Below are 19,691 nucleotides of genomic sequence, written 5' to 3'. Positions count from 1 at the left end.
ATATTCTGTTTTAAGCTTCTCACTAATTTGTTCATGTGTTGTGGAAGGAGCTTGACCTATAGAATCTAACATATCTATAATGGACTCCTGGTGTCTTTATTTAGTTAACCTCTCTGAGACTGTATATATTTATCGTTAGCATAGCTCTAACATGTAGCATTCATGAGACAACTTACTCCCTAGGGCTTACTTATCCTACATGTAGAGGCTAGCTCAGCATGTGCTAAGTCCCTCCTTGTCTTCCATTCCGTATTTCATCTCCCCTGACTAAGTTATAGGATGCATGAGTACTCAAGGTCAAGCCATAAAATTATTATTTTAATAATGAAAAGATACTTAGAAGTAAGGGTGTGTGACCAACAAGCTCATACATTGTCTTTGATATTGAGGAAGTCTAACTTTTCCACTCACCTATTCCTCCCATTCTGATTCAGAAACAATTGAGTCAGAGCAGAGGGAGATCAAAATAGCAGCTGACTCTCAACCCCAGAATTAGACAGGCTTAACCACCTGGCCACAGTCCATGTTGTATACCTACACACTTGATTGGGGACGAGTGAGAAAAGATCAGAGTATGTGCATCCTCTGAGCAGATGGAGCCCAAAGAAAGAAAAGGAGAGGGAAGGAGGAGCCACATATGCTCACTTCCTCCTCCCAAAGTCATGAGTTAGATGCCACTCCTTCTTCCCAAAGGAGAAACAAGTGAGGGAGGTTGTGAGTCCTGAGACAATGAGGCTAAAGAAGTGGGTCACCTCCACATGAAGGGATAATCAGGAGGGCTTCAGCCTCACAGTCTGTTGCTTTGCAACTTTGTGAACTGACGTCCTACCTTGTACTGCTTTCTTTACCTTTCCGTAGCCACGGCTTCCTTTCTGACCATTTTGTTCAGCCTTTCACTTGCTGCCCCTTCTCCCTAAAATGCTCTTCTCCTAGCCCTTGGCATAGGTGCCTTTAGAGCAACACTTCATTCTCAGTTCAAATGCATGACTCAGAGTTTTTCTTTGGTAACTTTACTAAGGACCCTCCCCCCACGCCTTCTTCCCTCTCTCTACCTTGCTCATCACCCTGTCATTTTCCTCAGGGCAGTTAGCAGTCCCTAAGTAGTCTCTGTGTGCTGTGCACTGTTTACACACACTGAATAGTGGCTGCCATCCTGTACGTGCCTAACCATCTATTGAATGAATGATAAGAGATGAATGTATTATTAACTTAACAAATCCTTTCTTTAGGGCTTATTACTAGTATATACCAAGTTCTATGTCAACTGCTAATAACATTAAGATGAGTAACACAAGGTTAGTTAAATCATAGGACTTTTGAACAGGGGAATCAAGTAGGCAAACATTTTTTTTTTTTCTATAAGGAATGAGCACAGGGTATTTGCAGTCAAAGAGTAGGGGCTCGAATTCTAGCTAAGTGGCCAGAGGAGGGAAGATTTGATATATCAGGAGTTTCCAAGTAAACATGGGGTAGAACTTCTTACAGGTGGTAGAGGGCAGGTGCGTGCAGGAATCAACTGTATGAGAGTACATTTTAATTAAATGAATTGCAGGCAGGAAGCTGTGACACTTGGGATGCGTAATGCATTATGAGGGAGTGATGAGAATAGAGTTAGAGAAATATGCAGGAGCCAGCTTATGAAAATAGCTATGCTATCCTAAGAAGATTGGACATTACATGGAATTCTGATAGACCATTTAAATTTTAAGCATGGGTGTGATAATATCAGATATGTGTTTTAGAAAAATAGTACAGGAAATAATGAGGTTAGACAGTATTAGGAGCCAGGAAAATTAGGAGGTCATTCAATTATCCAGGCAAGTAATGAGGAGAATCTGTTTTCTTGAATAAAAGAAATGTGCATCATTGGTGAGCATATAAATTACTATAACTCCACATTGTTTAATAGACCGTCTTCATGACCTGATGTGCACTGGGCTCTTTGCTCATCCCATGGAGTTCATGGTTTGTAGTTGCTGGGGGTGGGGTCGGGGATAAAGCTCCAACCAACTGAGCAACCTGGCCAGGGCAATCCAGCCAGTCTTGTCTCCTTTTTTCTTTCTGGAATTTGACTCTGGCCTTTGTACATACTATTAGCTCTGCCTAGACTTCTCTTCCCCTAGATATTATATAGATGACTTGCCAACCTCCTTCATGTTCTTGCTCAAATATTCCCTTCTCATTGAGGCTTTTGAAGTTTAAAATTACAACTCACTCCCTCCCCCACCACACACACACACACACACACACACTCCCTAACTTTCATCCACATTATTTTTGCAGGACACTTAATTGCCAAATAAACACTAAATATTTAAAATGTATTTGTTTTTTATTTTTAAAAATATGTTTTTATTGATTTTAGAGAGAGAGAGAGGAAGGAAGAATGAGAGAGAAACAACTACTGGCTGCCTCCTACATGCCCCCTGCTAGGGATCAGCCTGCAATCTGAGCAGGAACTAGTGACCTCTCAATGCATGGGATGACCCTCAACTAACTGAGCTACATGGGCTAGGGCTAAAATTTATTTTTTAATTTTCTTTATCCTTTCATTAGAATGGAAAGCTCCTGAGGACAGGGCTAATGTTTGTTTGTTTTTCTGTTCTTGTGCCATATTCTTAATTTCTAGAACAGAATCTCCTCCTTAGAGGATTTCATTATTCTTTTTCCCTGAACAATGCAGAACACCTTATAAACAGTTATGTCTTGGGTTTTGTCTTCCAAGTAGTGCAGTGGGAATTTTAGCTCCACACATAGATTAATTAATAGAGGCATCTGTTTAGGAAATCTCTGGGTGACTTTTTTTCTGTTAGTTCTAAAGTGAAATCCAAGACAGACAGCACTCCCACTTTTTCTCTAGTTTAGAGCAGACTTTTTTTATAGTCCACACACTAAAGACTTGCGAGCGCGCGTGCGTGCATGTGTGTGTGTGTGTGTGTGTGTGTGTGTGTAAGGGTCTCACTGACCAAACCTTGCCCTATGCTCTGGTTTCAGGCTTTGTTTCTTATTTCCTAATTTATCATATCTGTTAAAAGTCCAGGTCTCACCACCAGCAATAGCGAGAAATTTTCCAATGGCCAATGATCCAAAATTCCCCCTTAATTTTGAACCTTTTTTTTGCCATGCATTTAAAAAAAATATTTTGAAAGCATTTCAAAGAGAATTGCAAAGGAAACAAAAAGGAAAGGAAGAGAAACCTATAGGGCATTTCAACCAATTATAACCCATTTGATAATTGAGACACAAATTGTAACCCAATGGCAGATGGATAATTGAAGTATTTTAGGTTAATTGGTATTCATATTTCAAGGTATGATAGTGCTCCTATGGTTATGTTTTAAATAAGCCCTTATCCTTTATAATTCTATCCTGAAATAGTTACAGATAAAATGATGCGATAGCTAAATGTTCTTTGAAATAATTCAGTTGTGTGTGAGTGAGCAGGTGTATAGAGGAAACAAGCTTGCCATGTAATTATTGATGATAATGGGTGGATACACTGAGTCCATTTGATATGTTTGAAAATTTGTGAAGTTAAATATATAAACATTATAAAATGAATTAAAACCAAACTTCTCCAGCATCCTAGTTTCCATGTGCTTCTTCAGACATGTACTCTGCCTCTTGGGTAGAAGAAACTAATGTCTCCAAATTTTCATTCAAGAAAAAAGAATTTTAGAAGGTTATATGATCATCTAATTATGGATTCTTTTCATTTATTCAAAAATAATTTCATTTATGGTAAAAATAATTTACCATTGTCTACTAGGTTTCACAAACTATAATAAGTCCTATAGATGCTTACTGCTTGGAGGCAGAGAGACAACGGAGTTCAACCTAGGAGTGCAAACTAGATCTCTGTAGAGACATGAAGGTATGAAAAGAGGGTGGGTTGGAAAGACTTCTTGAAAGACTTGGCCCTCTGTTCAGTCTCCAAGGGAGCATACAGGTTATCTAGATGCAGAGGAAGAGAAAATACACTAACCCAATCCCCCACACTAACCTGAATACCAACTAACCATTTTACATACTTACCAGACACCAAACCCTGAGCTACTTTATATTGCTGTGTGTGTGTGTGTGTGTGTGTGTGTATTCTATTTTTTCAAAGCCCCAATTAATTATTTCTCTTTGAGGCACCAGAAGATCAGTAATTTTTCCAAGTTCACAGAAACACTCATGTTAAAAAGTCATATTATTTTATCAACACTAAGTCATAAGAGGACTTTAAAAGCCAATCAATTTATGTTAATACTGCAAAAACAGTGGAGACAGCAAGACAAACAGTAACACATGCTATGTGCATAAAATGGATAATTAAGTGTCTTTGTCGACACTGATAAAATTTGTAGTTAAAAATGAAAAGGTTTATTTTAATTGGCTTGCTTGCACAGTTATTTTTCTTTAACTTGTCTTACCACTATTCCCCCAATAAAAAATTTAGTATCACAAGTGCTATTAATGTCTGAGTGGTTCCCCACAGCTAACATTCAGGTGAACCAGTTTTTATAGGTGGACACATCCTGGAAAGGGCATTACAAACAGTTTCCGAAATCAGGATTTATGTGGTTGAGCCATGATGCGTGGTGGAGCATTTAGAATATGGCCATCTCCATAAAGCAAATAGCTGGCAACGTCCTGTAAGAACAGAGAAGCTGAGGATCTGAAGTTGCTAGCTGTGTGTTTCTGAATTGTGTCCTCCCTGCTATGACACATAATCTTGACCTAGAAGCCCTTCTGTCCTCTAGCTGTCAGCTCTGTGTTAGGCATGAATAGCATCCTTTAATGCCAATGAGGATATAAAGCATTAATACATAACAGCCACATGGATTATTTAAAAGGATTTTCCTAATATATAGTTCAGTATCCATGCCTAACAATGATGGTAACATCTTGAGCTTGTATCCTAGGTGACTTCTGTGCCCTCAGAAACCTGCTTTTATACCGTGCAATATGGTGTTGCCGTGTGTTTCAGTATCAATGATGATGGAGTGCAGCACATTAGGGAGCCTTGTAGCCGGCAGCCACTAGACGTTTCATCTGCTAAAATGAAAAGGGGCCAGGATGGGGGAAAACAAATGCCTGTTATTTCATACACATTGGCAAGAAGCAAAGACAAGTACAACTTGTCATTATAAATTGTGCTGTTAACCCTGGTCGTTTATAGTACACATTTCCAATTATGCCCATTATGATGTACTTAGCTAGAGGGCAGTTTGCATTTTTTAAAAGTGTTGAGAGCAGTAATGATTTAGCTCGTGCTCATTTGTTTTCTATTGCTTGGTTAGCCATGCTGCATTGTCTTTTTCTTGTTTTACATATTGGATGAATAAGAGATGTTAGTTTTAAATGTGCTAAATCAGTGGTTCATTGCCCTGGAGATTGTTAAAACACGCCATTGCTTGGGCTTTAGTCACCAGAGATACTGATTTAAATGGCTTAGGTTTGGGGGGGTACATTTTGAGTCTTTAAAAGCCTCGCTTGAGATTCTGATATGCGACTAGGGTTAAGTTCCTCATGGGTCCGGGAGACCTCAAGCTTACTTACCTATGTGTGACTTCACTTGTGATATTTGAGAGAGGAAGGGCCAGAGTCAAGACTGTCACTATTTGATAAGGTTAGCTCTTCAAACTGGAGGTGTTTTCAGAGCAGCAGTGGTTGGGGACAGGAAGTAGAGGGTATTAGAGATAGTCTCTAGAAATTAGAACTATTGCCTACAATCAGGAAGTGGGTGGTGCCTACCATAGAAAGAAACTGTTTATTTGCCTGGACTGCGATCCTAGATGGTTTATGCAGATATAAGCATGAGTTATTCCTTCTCAAATCTATGGCAAGGGCTTGCCTGTAAAGAACTTTAAGTTAAGTGGTTAGTTATGTATGTATTACCTTTTCAAGAAGATTTAAATCCCACTTAATTAGGCATTCCTAACAGCTGTCCTGTGTGTTGGCTCAACAGAATTACCCACTGAGGACAAGCAAGAAAATTGAAACGCTGAAAGGTTAAGTGCACCGCCCAAGGTCACATAGCAATTCTGTAATGAGCTGGTATTAGAAGTAAGTGCCCTGAAGGTCTTGTCTGGTGCCAGAGCCATTGAATTTGGCTTCTGTTGCAAAGTGAATGGTGATTATGAAAATTTAAGAATATAGCATACATTTTTTTCAGGCAACATTTCAGAATGAAATGAGTATACGGATATCCTGGAGCCTATTTTGAACATTCCTGGAAGTTTAGCAGAAAAGCTTTGCAGTGCTGTTTAATTCCATATGTATATAGATAGAATTTTGAGGTACTTAGATATCTAGGCTGGGCAGGAATTCTGGTGGAGAAGGCTGCTCTAATGTGTCTACCCTATATTTAGAACATCCAGAAAAATAGGAAGGAAGTCTATGAAAACTTTCCACTCATAGTTCTTCTAGGGCATTGTTTTTCACCCCTGAGAGAGCATACTGGGTTGATGGCCTTTGGATAATAAATACAAAGTTTATGTCATCATTTCTGAATGCTTATAAAACTATAGAGAACTACATTATTATCCATCCACCAAGTTTCACTTCTGCTTCACTGGGAGATTTAATAATGCATGTATGTGCCTTTCCTTTTAACATGCAGCACCTGGGTGCATCTCTACACCTGCTAAATATTTATCAACAGGGACAACCCTGAATGTGGTAAGTGCTTACCTCTGAGAACTCAGGGTCACAGTCTCTGTTTTTCCAAATTTTAGTGGGAGATAGTTGGGGTGATGATGAGCCTAATTTGTACCTTTTTTTAATAAAGAAATTCAGCTCAATATTAATGATAGTTGTGAATAAACTAGAAAGGGGTGTTCTTTTGTGTATAATTGGTAGGTAGAGAGAATGTACTTTTTAGGGGATTTGATGTTGAAGAAACATGGGCTACCTAACATCATACTGAGATCTCTGTCTATGGAATTGGCTTAGAAACAGACTTCTTAATGACCAATTGAAATTTTCTGCCAAGTGAAAGTTGTTTACTCTTCACATTCATGCTCTATTTTGAGAAAACACCAGTTCTCTTTAGTTACTGAGTAACTAAAAGCTATTGTAAGGGCTTGCATATAAAGAATTTTGTGATGTTTCTATCACAAAAACATAAAGGAGCTCCAGTCAATTGTTTTGAGGTAAGCTCTATACTTTCTTTCCCTTTAATTTTTGATTTAATGATTTATGAGCTAATGTGCTTGGGGCACACAACAGTCTTCTTCAGATGCTTGAACTGCTATCTCAAACAGAACTCTGGCAAGGCATAAAGGTCTAGTAATCACATTGAATAGATAATTTTGAGAATAGCAGTGCAGTCTACCTTTTCTGCACATTTGAAATGTAACTCAATGCCACAATGAAAAACAAAATGTGCATGTTTCTTAGATTCTCATGGGGTGGTGAGGATTCATATAATCTTCCATACAAACTAAGGCACTTCTGAAAGTGAGTGAATGAGCTATTAGTATTTAAGCCAGCATAACAGGCATTAATTAGGACTTCCCTAAGCAAACAGGATGTTTGATCACCATCACCAATGCTATGAGAAGATGGTTGGTAACAATGGCCTGACAATTGTAGATTAATTTACCAGGGGCATGGAATTATTTTAAATCATTCATGGTCTCCTAGATGCTCAGAACATGGAGAGACCCAGCACTCAATGGAAGAGTGGTTTGTTATATTTTTCTTTTCATTAGAAACAGCCTCAACTGTTGAAGCTTTCCTTCTACTATTTTTCTTTATTTTTTAATTTTACTTTATTTTATTTTTAAATTTTGTTATATTGCTTAAAATATTACAAAGAGTAGTACATATGTCTCCTTTTTGTTTCCCCCCTTGACTTCCCCCTGGCTTCCCCTACCCCCCAGTGTCTTGTGTCCATTGGTTATGCTTATAAGCATGAATACAAGTCCTTTGGTTGATCTCTTACCACGCCCCCCGCAACCCTCCCCAGCCTTCCTGCTGTAGTTTGACAGTCGGTTCAATGCTGCTCTGCCTCTGTATCTATTTTTGTTCATCAGTTTATAATGGTATTTATTATCCATAAATGAGTGAGATCATGTGGTATTTTTCTTTCTACTATTTTTAAATCTTTCTTTTCACCTTCTCTCCTGAACTCATAATATGCAAGAGAAGAGTCCTGTACCAGGCAGTCTGTACATACTTTACATGCAGTGACATGTAATTATTATAAGCAATCACGTGTAATAGAAACTTTTATTTGGACTGTTTTATAGCCAAAGAAGCTGAGGCTTAGCTAGATAAAAGGAATTGCTTGAAGTCCAGCAGATACTAGGGTGGTAAGCTCACCCCCAGAAAGTATTTCTTTGCGGTTGTTTTTATTATATGCAACTTATATATCATTGGTGCCATCCTTTTTGCTTCAAGATCAATGAGAGAGGGGTAATCAGCAGATTTGGGGTTTTGTTTGTTGAATGGTAACCTGGAAGTGTAAGTGGTGCTGAGGAACAGAGCAACAGATGAGAACCACGCCTTACAAGGCAGTAAGCCTGGGAGACTATTGATCCCATGAAGCCAAATGAGTCATTGAGATTTATTAGACTAGGAGTAATGGAGGTATTTGAGAAACAAGGGAAAGGCAAGAGGTCATATTTTAAAAATATACCATCAGAATTATGAAGATTGGTGTTGAACTAACTGCCATGAATTGCTGATAAATACCCACCCTGTCTCTACTTTGTACATATTCTTGCCTTTAGGATCCATCTCCCGGTGTTCATATCTAACCCCACTCTGTCAGCTGTGCTCATGTTCACCATGTTCTACCTGCTTTCCTCGTACTCTCACATTTCAAATCAATTGGAAACTTGGGGAGTCAGTTCTTTAATTTAAGTCATTGATGAATAACCCAGCACCAGGGATCAACACTCATGATTTTTTGTTGTTGTTAATCCTCCCCAAGGATATTTTCCATTGGTTTTTAGGAAGAGTGGAAGAGAGAGAGAAAGACAGAGAGAAACATTGATGTGAGAAACATCAATAGGTTGCCTCCTGCAGGAGCCCTGACCAGGGCCCAGGCCAGGGAGGAGTCTGCAACCAAGGTATGTGCCCTTGACCAGCATTGAACCTAGGACCCTTTGGTCCACAGGCCAACACTCTATCCACTGAGCAAAAGCAGCTAGGGCAAAATCATGATTATTTAATTCTGTGTGATGTGCCCCAGCTCACCTGGCCATGAATCACCCATAAATATTCTTTTCATGCTGATTTTTCCCTCCTCTGCTACCATCTTTCCAGGAAAGACTATTGTAGGCCTTCACAGATAATCTATAAATATTCCTCCAGATGTGTATCCCACTCATGTATTTTCTGTTAAATATTGTTTTTGATCTTTAAGTTGCCACATTTTCTAAATTTATTCCTTTTGACTATAATAACTTATGTATGCCTGCTGACTTACTAATTATAAGATATGTATAAATCAAGATTGAGTTTAGATTAGTTGTTTATTAGCCATAATCATGTTTGAGCAGTTGTTTATGTTTGTAAACAGGCACTTTAATTTATTGTTATTTTTTCATAGGCCTAATGAGGTTGGTACCATCACTCACTAAGCCCCACAACTCTGTATTTTTATTGACACTTAAAGCCTTCTGCAAATAGGGTGTCACTGAAGAGTTTATTAGAAAGGAAAAGATATCCTTTGGGAATAACAGAGGACCTGCTATGTGGACTCCTCCCTGGAATGTTCCTTTCTTTTTCTTTATCTTACCATGAAGCCTCTTTTATGAAAAAACAAACAAACAAACAAACAAACATGGCTTTTGATGTCTGTTTAGCTGCAGTTTTAATCCTAGCTAGGTGACTTTGTGCAAATTATTTATCTTTTTCTCTCTTTGTTCTATTATTTATAAAATGGGTGTAATAATAATAGTAATAATACCACCAACATAAAGTATTATACTAATAAAATGAGATATATGCAAAATGCTCAGAATTGGATCTGGTGTAGATTAAAGTCATAATACCTGGAAACTTCCACTACATTTTATATATATTTGTAATACAAATGCTTTTCACCTGCAAAGTTGCTGTCTTCCCCTTTTCAACCTTCACCTTAATATCTATAGGGCATGAAAATCAATGCAACTATTTTCCCCAAAGTTTGAATTCATTTACTTATAATTAAACTATAAAGCAGAATACCTCCACGTGCGAATGTGCACTGTGCATGTGTGTGTATGGTGCGTGTGTGAGTGGATGTATTGTGAAGGAAGAGGCACCAGTCATGTTATCTCTCAATGTGAAGTAAAGGCATCCCTTTATTTTTTTCTATCGTCTCCAGTCTTCCTTTTTTGTCTCCAAAGATAACACTTAGATAGAACACACACACACACACACACACACACACACACGTGTGTGAATCCTAAAGGTAAACAATAGTTTTTAGCATAAGTACAGTATGATTGGAATTAACTGAGAGAGGGGGACTAGATTTTTCCCCAAAGGCATAAGTATTTAAAAATAGTGTTCCTGCCCAATGAAGATGACTTTAATATTATTTTGCAGGCAATTTTAAATATATTTTTTTTCTTTCTGATCTTTTTTTTCTGTACTCCTTACAAGGCCTTAACTACATTTCAGGAGGAACCGATTATAGCACCCATCTCTGTCAAATACTAGTAGCATCTGTCCTTTGACAATATAAGCATCTGCTGTCAAGAAAAAAGGTGGCTCATTCAAATGGGGCAACTGGAGAAAATTAACTGGATTATTTACAAAGCAGTGGACAGGATGAATGTAAACTGTAGTACTTGCCCTAGTGACAGCCCCGATCCTGAAAGCTGATAGAGGTAGGAGCTGTTAGTAGAACTCAGAGGAAGTGGCTGAAGGAGGTGCCACTCCACAGGAACTGGGGCTTTTTATAGGGTGGGGAGCCAACTTGTGGTGATCCAGAGGATGAAATCTGGTGGAATAAATACTCTGATTTTTCTCTCACCTCTTGCCATCTTTTTTCCTTCCATTGTTTGCCCATCCCCGATTGACCAAACCAACCTAGAAGCCAATGGATGAGTAAACTCCTTCTGTGGTCAGCCTCCTTGTTACAGAGCAGGTTAAAGAAGGGAAACCAAAAAAGGGAGCAGATGGCAAAGATTCCATGCATGCCCTTAACTGAATAGTTCAAGAGCATGAAATGTACAAATGTCAGTCTCCCCTTTTTCCCTTAATCTCATTAAAATGATAGAAATGAATTTTAAAAGCCCTAATTCTTGCCAACAAAAAAGAATAGGACCATCAGTGGATGAGAGGTATCAATTAATTTATGGAAGACTTCGTGGCCAAAGGTTGAAGGGCAAGAAGCTGATGACATCACGGGAAGCCATGACCTAACTGAACAGGAGTGTGGGTGGCAGTAGAGAGGAAGCCGTCTACCCAGGAAGGCTTCTTAGACCATAGGTGGCTGGTCTAATGGAAGACAGCAGTGAGCAGTGGGACTGGAAAGAAATAGGTTATATAAAGCCTTTAAATAACCAGTAAACATGTAGAAATAACGATATAATTATAAAAAAAATTGAACGATGGTGCAAAGTAAATTCTCATCAAGTATAGCAGAAAGTCAATAGATGATGTCTAAAGTTAATAAATCAAAAAGTAATGCCATCAGCATGTTATTTATAGATTTGGAGGTAACCACAGAAGAAGTAAATAAGAAACAGTTCATAATGTTTGGGGAGGAGGATAGGGAATGGATCAGTCACTTCTCACTATGTCTTTTTGTAGTAATGAGTTTTTAACAACCATGTGAATAAATAATTTAATAAAGGCTCCTTTCAGTTCCCTTTTGTTTCACTCCACTTAGTTTACTTGGCTTTCTAGGACTTTTCTTCTTAACATGGTTAGGTCCAGTATCTGTCCCAAACCTAAAAATTAACTCATTTTCCCCTATAATCCCCATCTCTCCATTTTTTATAAACCCCTCTTGTGCAGACACACACAAGCCATATACACATCAGCCTTCTGAATGCAGTTACATGTCTTTCTCTGTAAATTTCATGTCCCTTATATCTCAGTGCCTTTTTCTCAAACTGTTTCTTTGGCTTGAAATGGCTTCAGCAAATTTTTTTCTTATTCAGCCTTCAAGTCCCAGAATAAATTCTGCCTCTTCTATGAGATGTCTGCTTTCCAGAAACATGAAATATTATGCTTTATTCTGCATTCTCCTAACACTACACTCCAGTCTGACACTTCTTGCTCTTCAGTGACTCAGACCTAGTTGTGCATTATTGGCCCCTTCTTTTCCTGTTTAGTTGTAAGTTGAAGAATTGGTGTCTTTATACCTAATGTGATATGTTGCTCATAGTAATTAAAATAGTTGACACCCACTATAACTATAATTGGCTTTTGTTGCTGTTGTTAATTCAGAAAGCATCTAAAGTTATAAAATGAAATGCTACAACACATTTAAGTAAACATCAACTGTATTTTTAGCAGGATGACTTTTAATACTATTCTGCTTCTTAGCAAAATATTGAATTAAATAATATTTTGTTACAATTTTAGTGGCTCTTTCCTAAATCTCAATTACATATATATTGTCTCAGGTTATGAGGAATAAAAACTCTAATAAACTAATACTCATAAATATGTTACTAATGTAGTTATTTTTATGAGTGTTTCTATTGTACAAAGTAGCCTAGAGCGTGGCCTGTGTGGCTCAGTGGTTGAGAGTCCACCTATGAACCAGGACTTTGCTAGTTCAATTCCCGGTCAGGACAGACACATGCCTGGGTGGAGAGGTCGAACCCCAGTATGGAGTATTCAGGAGGCAGCCGATCAATGATTCTCTCACATCATTGATATTTCTATCTCTCCCTCTCTGAAATATATATGGCAGCTTAGAGAGAGAAATGCCTTACCCCAGAGAGTGATTTGCTGCTAGGAAAATGCTAAGCCCCTGAGCTGTTGTTTTGAGATGAAAGAGGGTTTCTGTGGCCTCTCAGATTATGCCATGTCACTCTTATGCCATAGGCAATATGGATTCAGATGAATTTCAAAACCTTAAGATGTGCCTTAGCATATTTAAACACCTATATTTGATATCACAAAGTGTGTATTGAGTATTAACTGCTGGTCTTTGCTTTTATTTTCATTTCCTGCAGTCTTTCCACGTGTTCTTACTTCACCTCTTTTTTTGTTTGTTTGTTTGTTTCAGTGGCTCTCTAACCCTGGGTTTTTCTCTGCATCCACATAAAAGAGCACTCTCATTTTATTTTTCCTTTACCACAGGAAATTCCACAATAAGACAGTCTCGATACAGGATTATCAACCAGGAAGCAGCCAATGGAGGTCAAGAATGTCCAGACACCTTATTTGAAGAGCGAGAGTGTGAAGATGTTTCATTGTGCCCTATATATCGGTAATTAGTTACCTTTTGGAATAATCATTAAACTTCAACATAAATTATGACATTTTCTTTTATATAATATACTAGAAAATCATGCACAGGTAAGGTCCCTAAGCCTGGCTGGCGATCAGGGCTCATCAGGGCCTTCCTGCTGCCAGCCAAGGCCTTCCTTCGTTCCGCACCACCCCCTGGTGGTCAGCGCATGTCATAGCTAGCGATTTAACGTTCCCAGTTGAACTCCTGAGGAGACAATTTGCATATTAGGCTTTTATATATGTATAGATGGTTGTTTAGTGAGCAATAAGATAAGGTAATGTTGTTTATCTTCAAACACCTCTATTTCCCCCCCTTCCTATCTGGAATACATTTTGAGGGATAAAGAATATGAAAGTCTAATAAATAGAAAAAAGAAACAGACATGTTTTGATAGTAAGTGAGCTTCTGGACTTTTGCCACTCAAGAAATCTTTTCAGAATCAGGATTCAAGGAGATTCAGGGTGAGGTCCTTACCTAAACCACAGACGCACACGCGCAAACACACACACACACACACACACACACACACACACCCATGCAAAGGTAACTTACTTCATTCCATTATTCTCATCCTAAAGCCTTTTTTATCAAGAATCACAAACCAAATTTGTACTTATTTAATACGTATATAAAACAAAAATTGTTTTGGTTCTCAATTTTAATTATATACATGTTTTAAGAAAAGATCTAGTTAGCAAAATTAATTTAACCTATAGATAAAATGTTAAAAATGAAAAGAAAATGAGTAACTTTTAAACTATAAATGCTCCTTCTGGTAAGTTGGTGGTTATTTATAAAAAACAATACCTGAGACTTGTGTGTCTAGACATAAACTTCCACTCTTTCAACATTGGATTGAAACATTGCTTTAAAGGATATCTGCATTAAATTCACTGTTGGGTTTTACAGGCTTGTGAAGAAATCCCATGATCTTAAAAGGCATTTGTTTATCATCACTCTTAAAATTGGCTTTACCGAAAATGCCTAGTATCTCCCTGGATTATTTGAGAAGCTACGTCTTAAAGCTATGAAATTTAAGAGCTAATTCATTCATACAAATGCAAGTTATTTTTCTTCTTTTAAGACAATGCCTTACATTAAATAAATTTTAGTGTCTTATTGAAGAAATCTAAATTACTATTGATTTTATCATCCCTGTACTCCCATTGTGTCTATATGATGACCAGTTTGGGAAGGATGTAGACAAACACTGGGAACATGCCCAGACTACTAGTTTTTCCTCATCAACCGCACGACCATTGTGGAAGCACTGTCAATATCCACCCTTTTGTGCCATGTATATAAATATTGAAACTTCTGAGCCCAGCTAACCATTGCCAGGGGATAGAAGCCAATTTAAAAAATTAGCCAAATCAAATATTATTACACATTTTTATGAACCCAGGGCTATTATAATCAGAGAAAATCCTAGGAACTATTAGTGGGGACTTCCCTTCTATTGTCCACTCTCCTGACTCTCTTGCTGCACTTCAATTTAGCCACTCATGTTTGAACTAGTTTCCATCATCGACCCCCTGCCATTTCCCCAGAAATCAGTTCCACTGTGTGTGGATTGGATCAATGTATCATTTCTCCCGGTGTGTGCGGTTTAATATATGTCCCAGTCATCAGCGTGAGTCTCTGCTCCTTAGTAAAGCATCCATGAGTTTTGAGTAATTTGGTTCCAATTTAGTTTTTGCTTTCTCCATCATTGGTATGTTAGGGAAGCAAGTGAATGTAGACCTTTATCATTATCTCATAATTATTCTTTTTGACTCCATTAAAGTGACACAGTAACACATTTACCAATTAAAACAGAAACAAAATGTCCACAGAAATATTTCTGTGAGTTTGAGCATTCCTCCAATATGTTAGGTTAGTACGAGAATGAGAAGGCAGCATGGGCAGAGATCCTTATATGGAATTGGCCAGGGGTCCATGGTTGAGCATCCAGGGATGTAGCATTGAAAACTGGCCTGTCCTGGCTTGTGCAGTCTGGGACATATCACTTACCCTGAGCTCAGATTCGTCATCCCAACACTGAGGGTTTCACAAGAGAGCCATGAAAAGTCATTCCTTCTACTTCAGTCTCTGCAGAACACCAAACTAGGTTCAATTCCTTGGTCTCATTTTGGTGTAGAAAGCCCATGTAAATTTAAGAGATCTGAATAGATGACATATCCTAGTTGAAAAGTCAGACTGAAAAACGCTTACTGTATCACTTTCTGTGTTTTGGAGTTATACTGAATGAGTCTATGCATATACAAAGAAAATTTAGAACTACTTAAAATCAATAGGTGATTTATTTAAAAGGGACAGGTTTTGCTACTTAGCTGTTTCCTGATTTCTCTCCAGTTCTTCCCAATATGGAGGCCACTTGAATAAAGTCAATGATATATTTGTTTCATTTTTACATTTCAACATACTGGGCTTGATTTTGCAGGATGGGCTGTAGCCCCCTCCCCCCCGCCCCCCCCCTTAAGACCATCTCTGCCTCACTTACTTCCAATTGTCCCAGAGACCCACTTAATCTAATAAAGTGGGAAGAGCTTGTGAGTACTGATATTAATGGCTGGCTGTGCTAGGTGATCTTCGAATACTGTATCAAGCTATGTTCACATAACTAAGAGAGACATTAAAGTGACTTTTCCTGAGCAAAGAAAGTCTTCCTTTGCTAAGGCTTTTTTTATTGTGGTAAAAAACACATAATGTTTGCTATCTTAACCATTTTTAAATTAGTAGTGTTAATTTTATGCAATTGTTTTGCAAGAACTCTCTAGAACGTTTTCATCTTGCAAGGCTGGGCAATGATATTTTACTCCCTGTTTGTATTTTACTCTTTAAATTAACATCTCTTGGTGGTATTGGCTGATATGGTAAAAGTGTAAAAATATACTAAGCAAAGGAGCAGAAGCTGTGGTTTCACTTAAGGTTTGGGTTTTATGGAACATTCTGAAGAGACAGGCTTACGGACACAAGGCACAGTCGGTCATGTGGGTCATGAAAATAGAAAGTTTTGTTGATCTGAGGAAAGAAAAACATGGAAAAGCCAGACAGTGTCCTTAGAGACTATTTCCTCACAGGAATAGAAATATTGGTAATTCATCAGAAGCGGATCAATTCCTCTTCCTTGGAATGAACTATCACATAAATAGGTGCTGGTGCCTCCCACACCTCCCTTTTACTCTACAACCTATTGAGTTGTTTGAGTTACTTCAAAGTCCTAGGAAACACATTTCTAAAATATTGAACTAGAAGATCAAGTGAAAAGGTGTGCACGTGGCACTTTCAGCTGTCCGAAACCTGACTCTCTAATGCTCTAATGGGACATAAGAACTATATTTCTCTCTTTTTTCTAACAATTGTAAGTTCATAAAGTGGTTAGCACTCTAGACTTGATCTGTGCTTCTAATGCTTTTATGGCCACTTTGCTATATGAACTCAGGTTTATGTGCAAAATGCCCACATTTTAAAAAATGGAATCAAGGCATTAACCATGAACCTGAGGCAGAGTGGATTATTATCTCAAATGCATTCCAGGGCTCCGTTTTATGGCATTGGGTTCAAATCCATTTTTATTGAATTACTATCTTTATGCTTTTGGATTTCCCACTTATCCATTTCAAGTATTTCCTTTGTGTGTTCGTCATGGTGAAATTTCTAGTTCCCTGTTCTTTGTAATCACAGGTGGAAGGCACAGAAATGGAGCCCCTGTATCTTAGTGCCGGAGTCTGTCAGGCAGGGAATAATGAGCACCAGCGAAGCCTGTGGGAAAGGGGTGCAAACAAGAGGTAAGAGGATTTTCAAACAGGTTTGCTATTGGAATGTGACTTACAATCATGTTATTCTTGTAAACTGTTGACTATGCTTACTAGTATATTGGAGTAAATTGCGGTTTAGATTGCCTTATTTGTAAGTGTTTGAGTTTAAGTTTGGTGTCAGTTAATGCTGATATCATACTATAGTTTAACCATAACCAGCTAGTGTATCTAAGGTCTAATGCAATGTAAGCAAAATATCTATTCTAGCCGAAACCGGTTTGGCTCAGTGGATAGAGCGTCGGCCTGCGGACTGAAGGGTCCCAGGTTCGATTCCGGTCAGGGGCATGTGCCTGGGTTGCGGGCACATCCCCAGTAGGAGATGTGCAGGAGGCAGCTGGTTGATGTTTCTCTCTCATCGATGTTTCTGACTGTCTCTCTCCCTTCCTCTCTGTAGAAAATCAATAAAATATATTTAAAAAAAAAAGAAAAAAAAATATCTATTCTAAGTCATCAACATACCCCAATGCTGATTTTCCAAATGCGTGTTGGATATTAGCCAAGGAATGAAGGATATGTCAAGATTAGGCTCAATAATATGCATTGTATTTCTTAGGTGCTAATTAAATATTTGTTGAATGAATGAAAGGATAACTGAATTAATTGACTAATCTTAACAATCATGACTAAAACCATATATATATATATATATATATATGTTTATAATTACATAGAAAGGAACTATTGAATTTCTAGAAGACATTATGAATAGGTTTCTGGATCTGAGTGAAATGTCTGGAAGGGTGACATATTGAAATCTATGAAAAACACTGAGAGAGTCATCAGACTGCTCTCTTTTATGTTTCATGTATAAGCAGGTGCTAGTAATATGAGGTTTGATTATAAGTGCTTTAATCTTAAAATCTGAACACTGTTGCTCAAGGGATGTGTGTAGCAAAATCAGAACTTGTGGGACCAACTGCATTGCACTAGTTTCATTTATCTTCTAAAAGGCATTTTTAGAATTTAGTTTCTCTTCCTATTTCATGGATTATTGTATTAGTCAGGATCAGTCATCCCAGCCAGCACAGGAAATATATTCAGAGTCATGAAGAGCCCAATATGGCCAGGTAGCAGTCTTAAATTCCAGTTCAGTGGAATTATTGTTGTATTTCCTAGTGGAAGCCTTCCTCTCTTTGGAATTAATACCTATAGCCTTCCTCTCTTTGGAATTAATACCTATAGGCCAGCAGAGCTTAGGATTCTGGGGACAGGATGCAAAATTTGTACTAGTGGGTCACAAGGGGTAAGAGTGAGTTTTGTGTGTTACAACATAGCATTGAGTCAGCTTGCCCAACTCCTGGTGACTCTATTTGTCCACAATGTCCTGTCCTCAACAGCCCTGCTCAGCTCCTGTAAATTCATGCTTATGGCTTTTTTTATGGAGTCTGTTTTCTCATATTTGGTCTTCCTCATTTCCTGCTGCCTTCTGTTTTCCCAGTATTATTGTCTTTCCAAAGAACCCTGCATTCTTGTGATGTGCCTGGCATATGACAACTTCTGTATTGTCATATTTTTTTTGCCTCCAGCAATGTTTCAGGCTTAGGACCCGCTTGTTTATCTTTCTGGCAGTCCAGGGTATCTATAGAGCCCTCTTGCAATACCATATTTCAAATGATTTTTTTTTCTGTCAGCCTTCTTCACCATCTAAGTTTTGCATATGTACAAAATAATTTGGAATATGAGGATGTGGATGATCTTAGTTTTGGTCTCTAAGGACACATCTTTTCTGAAATGATTTTTTCCTAATTCTTCTAATGCTGTCCTTTGATAGCTGTTGGAGAAACAATATTATTGGATGTCAAATCAGAGCATGTATAGCCTCCTGTCAAACTTTGTCCCAGCTCTGCAAGGATTGCCACCTAACTGGTTCCATAACTGAGTCTTTCCACTATTCTATCAAGCCAGTTGCTTCAGGATAGTATTTATCATGATACAACCAGTAAATTCCATGATCATGGGCCCTTTGCCACATTTAATTTGGTCAGAGGCAATGCTATGTGGAATACCATGACTATGGATAAGTCATTCTGTAAGTCCACAGATGGTAGTTTTATCAGAAGCATTGCATGCAGGGAAGGCAAACTCATATCCAGAATAAATATTACAGTAAGAACAAAACACTCCCCCTTCTCTGACGGAAGTGGTCCAAAGTGATCAACCTGCCACTATGTTAGCTGGCTGATCACTCTGGGGAATGGTGCCATAGTGGGAATCAGTGTTGGTCCCTGCTGCTGGCAAATTGCATGCTCAGTGGTGAACATAGCCAGTTAGGCATTGTTGAATGAAGTTCACGTTTCTGACCTCATATACAGGGTGTCCCAAAATTCACGCAAGATTCGAATTTTGCGTGAGCATTAACAACAACAACAACAACAACAAAATAAAAGCCTAATTTTACTTGGTCTATTGAATCAGATTATAATATCTGTTGCCTTTTGATTTCAATCCCTTCAATTTGATAA

The 19,691-nt window shown here is 38.1% G+C and overlaps 1 protein-coding gene across 1 annotated transcript in view; it reads left to right on the top strand.

The window, feature by feature from the left end:
• THSD7B (thrombospondin type 1 domain containing 7B) overlaps positions 1 to 19,691 on the top strand; it is an 838,394-nt gene that overhangs the window by 465,679 nt on the left and 353,024 nt on the right. Inside the window, exons 11-12 of the mRNA XM_070423466.1 lie at positions 13,255 to 13,384; positions 17,096 to 17,199. Of these exons, the coding sequence (XP_070279567.1) occupies positions 13,255 to 13,384; positions 17,096 to 17,199 (234 nt within the window). The remainder of the gene's footprint in view (positions 1 to 13,254; positions 13,385 to 17,095; positions 17,200 to 19,691) is intronic.

Source organism: Myotis yumanensis, unplaced genomic scaffold (assembly GCF_028538775.1).
Source record: "Myotis yumanensis isolate MYYU_CA2020_CCGP unplaced genomic scaffold, mMyoYum1.0.hap1 SCAF_8, whole genome shotgun sequence".
NCBI classification, from domain to species: Eukaryota; Metazoa; Chordata; class Mammalia; order Chiroptera; family Vespertilionidae; genus Myotis; species Myotis yumanensis.
This window is presented reverse-complemented; position numbering and strand designations above follow the sequence as displayed.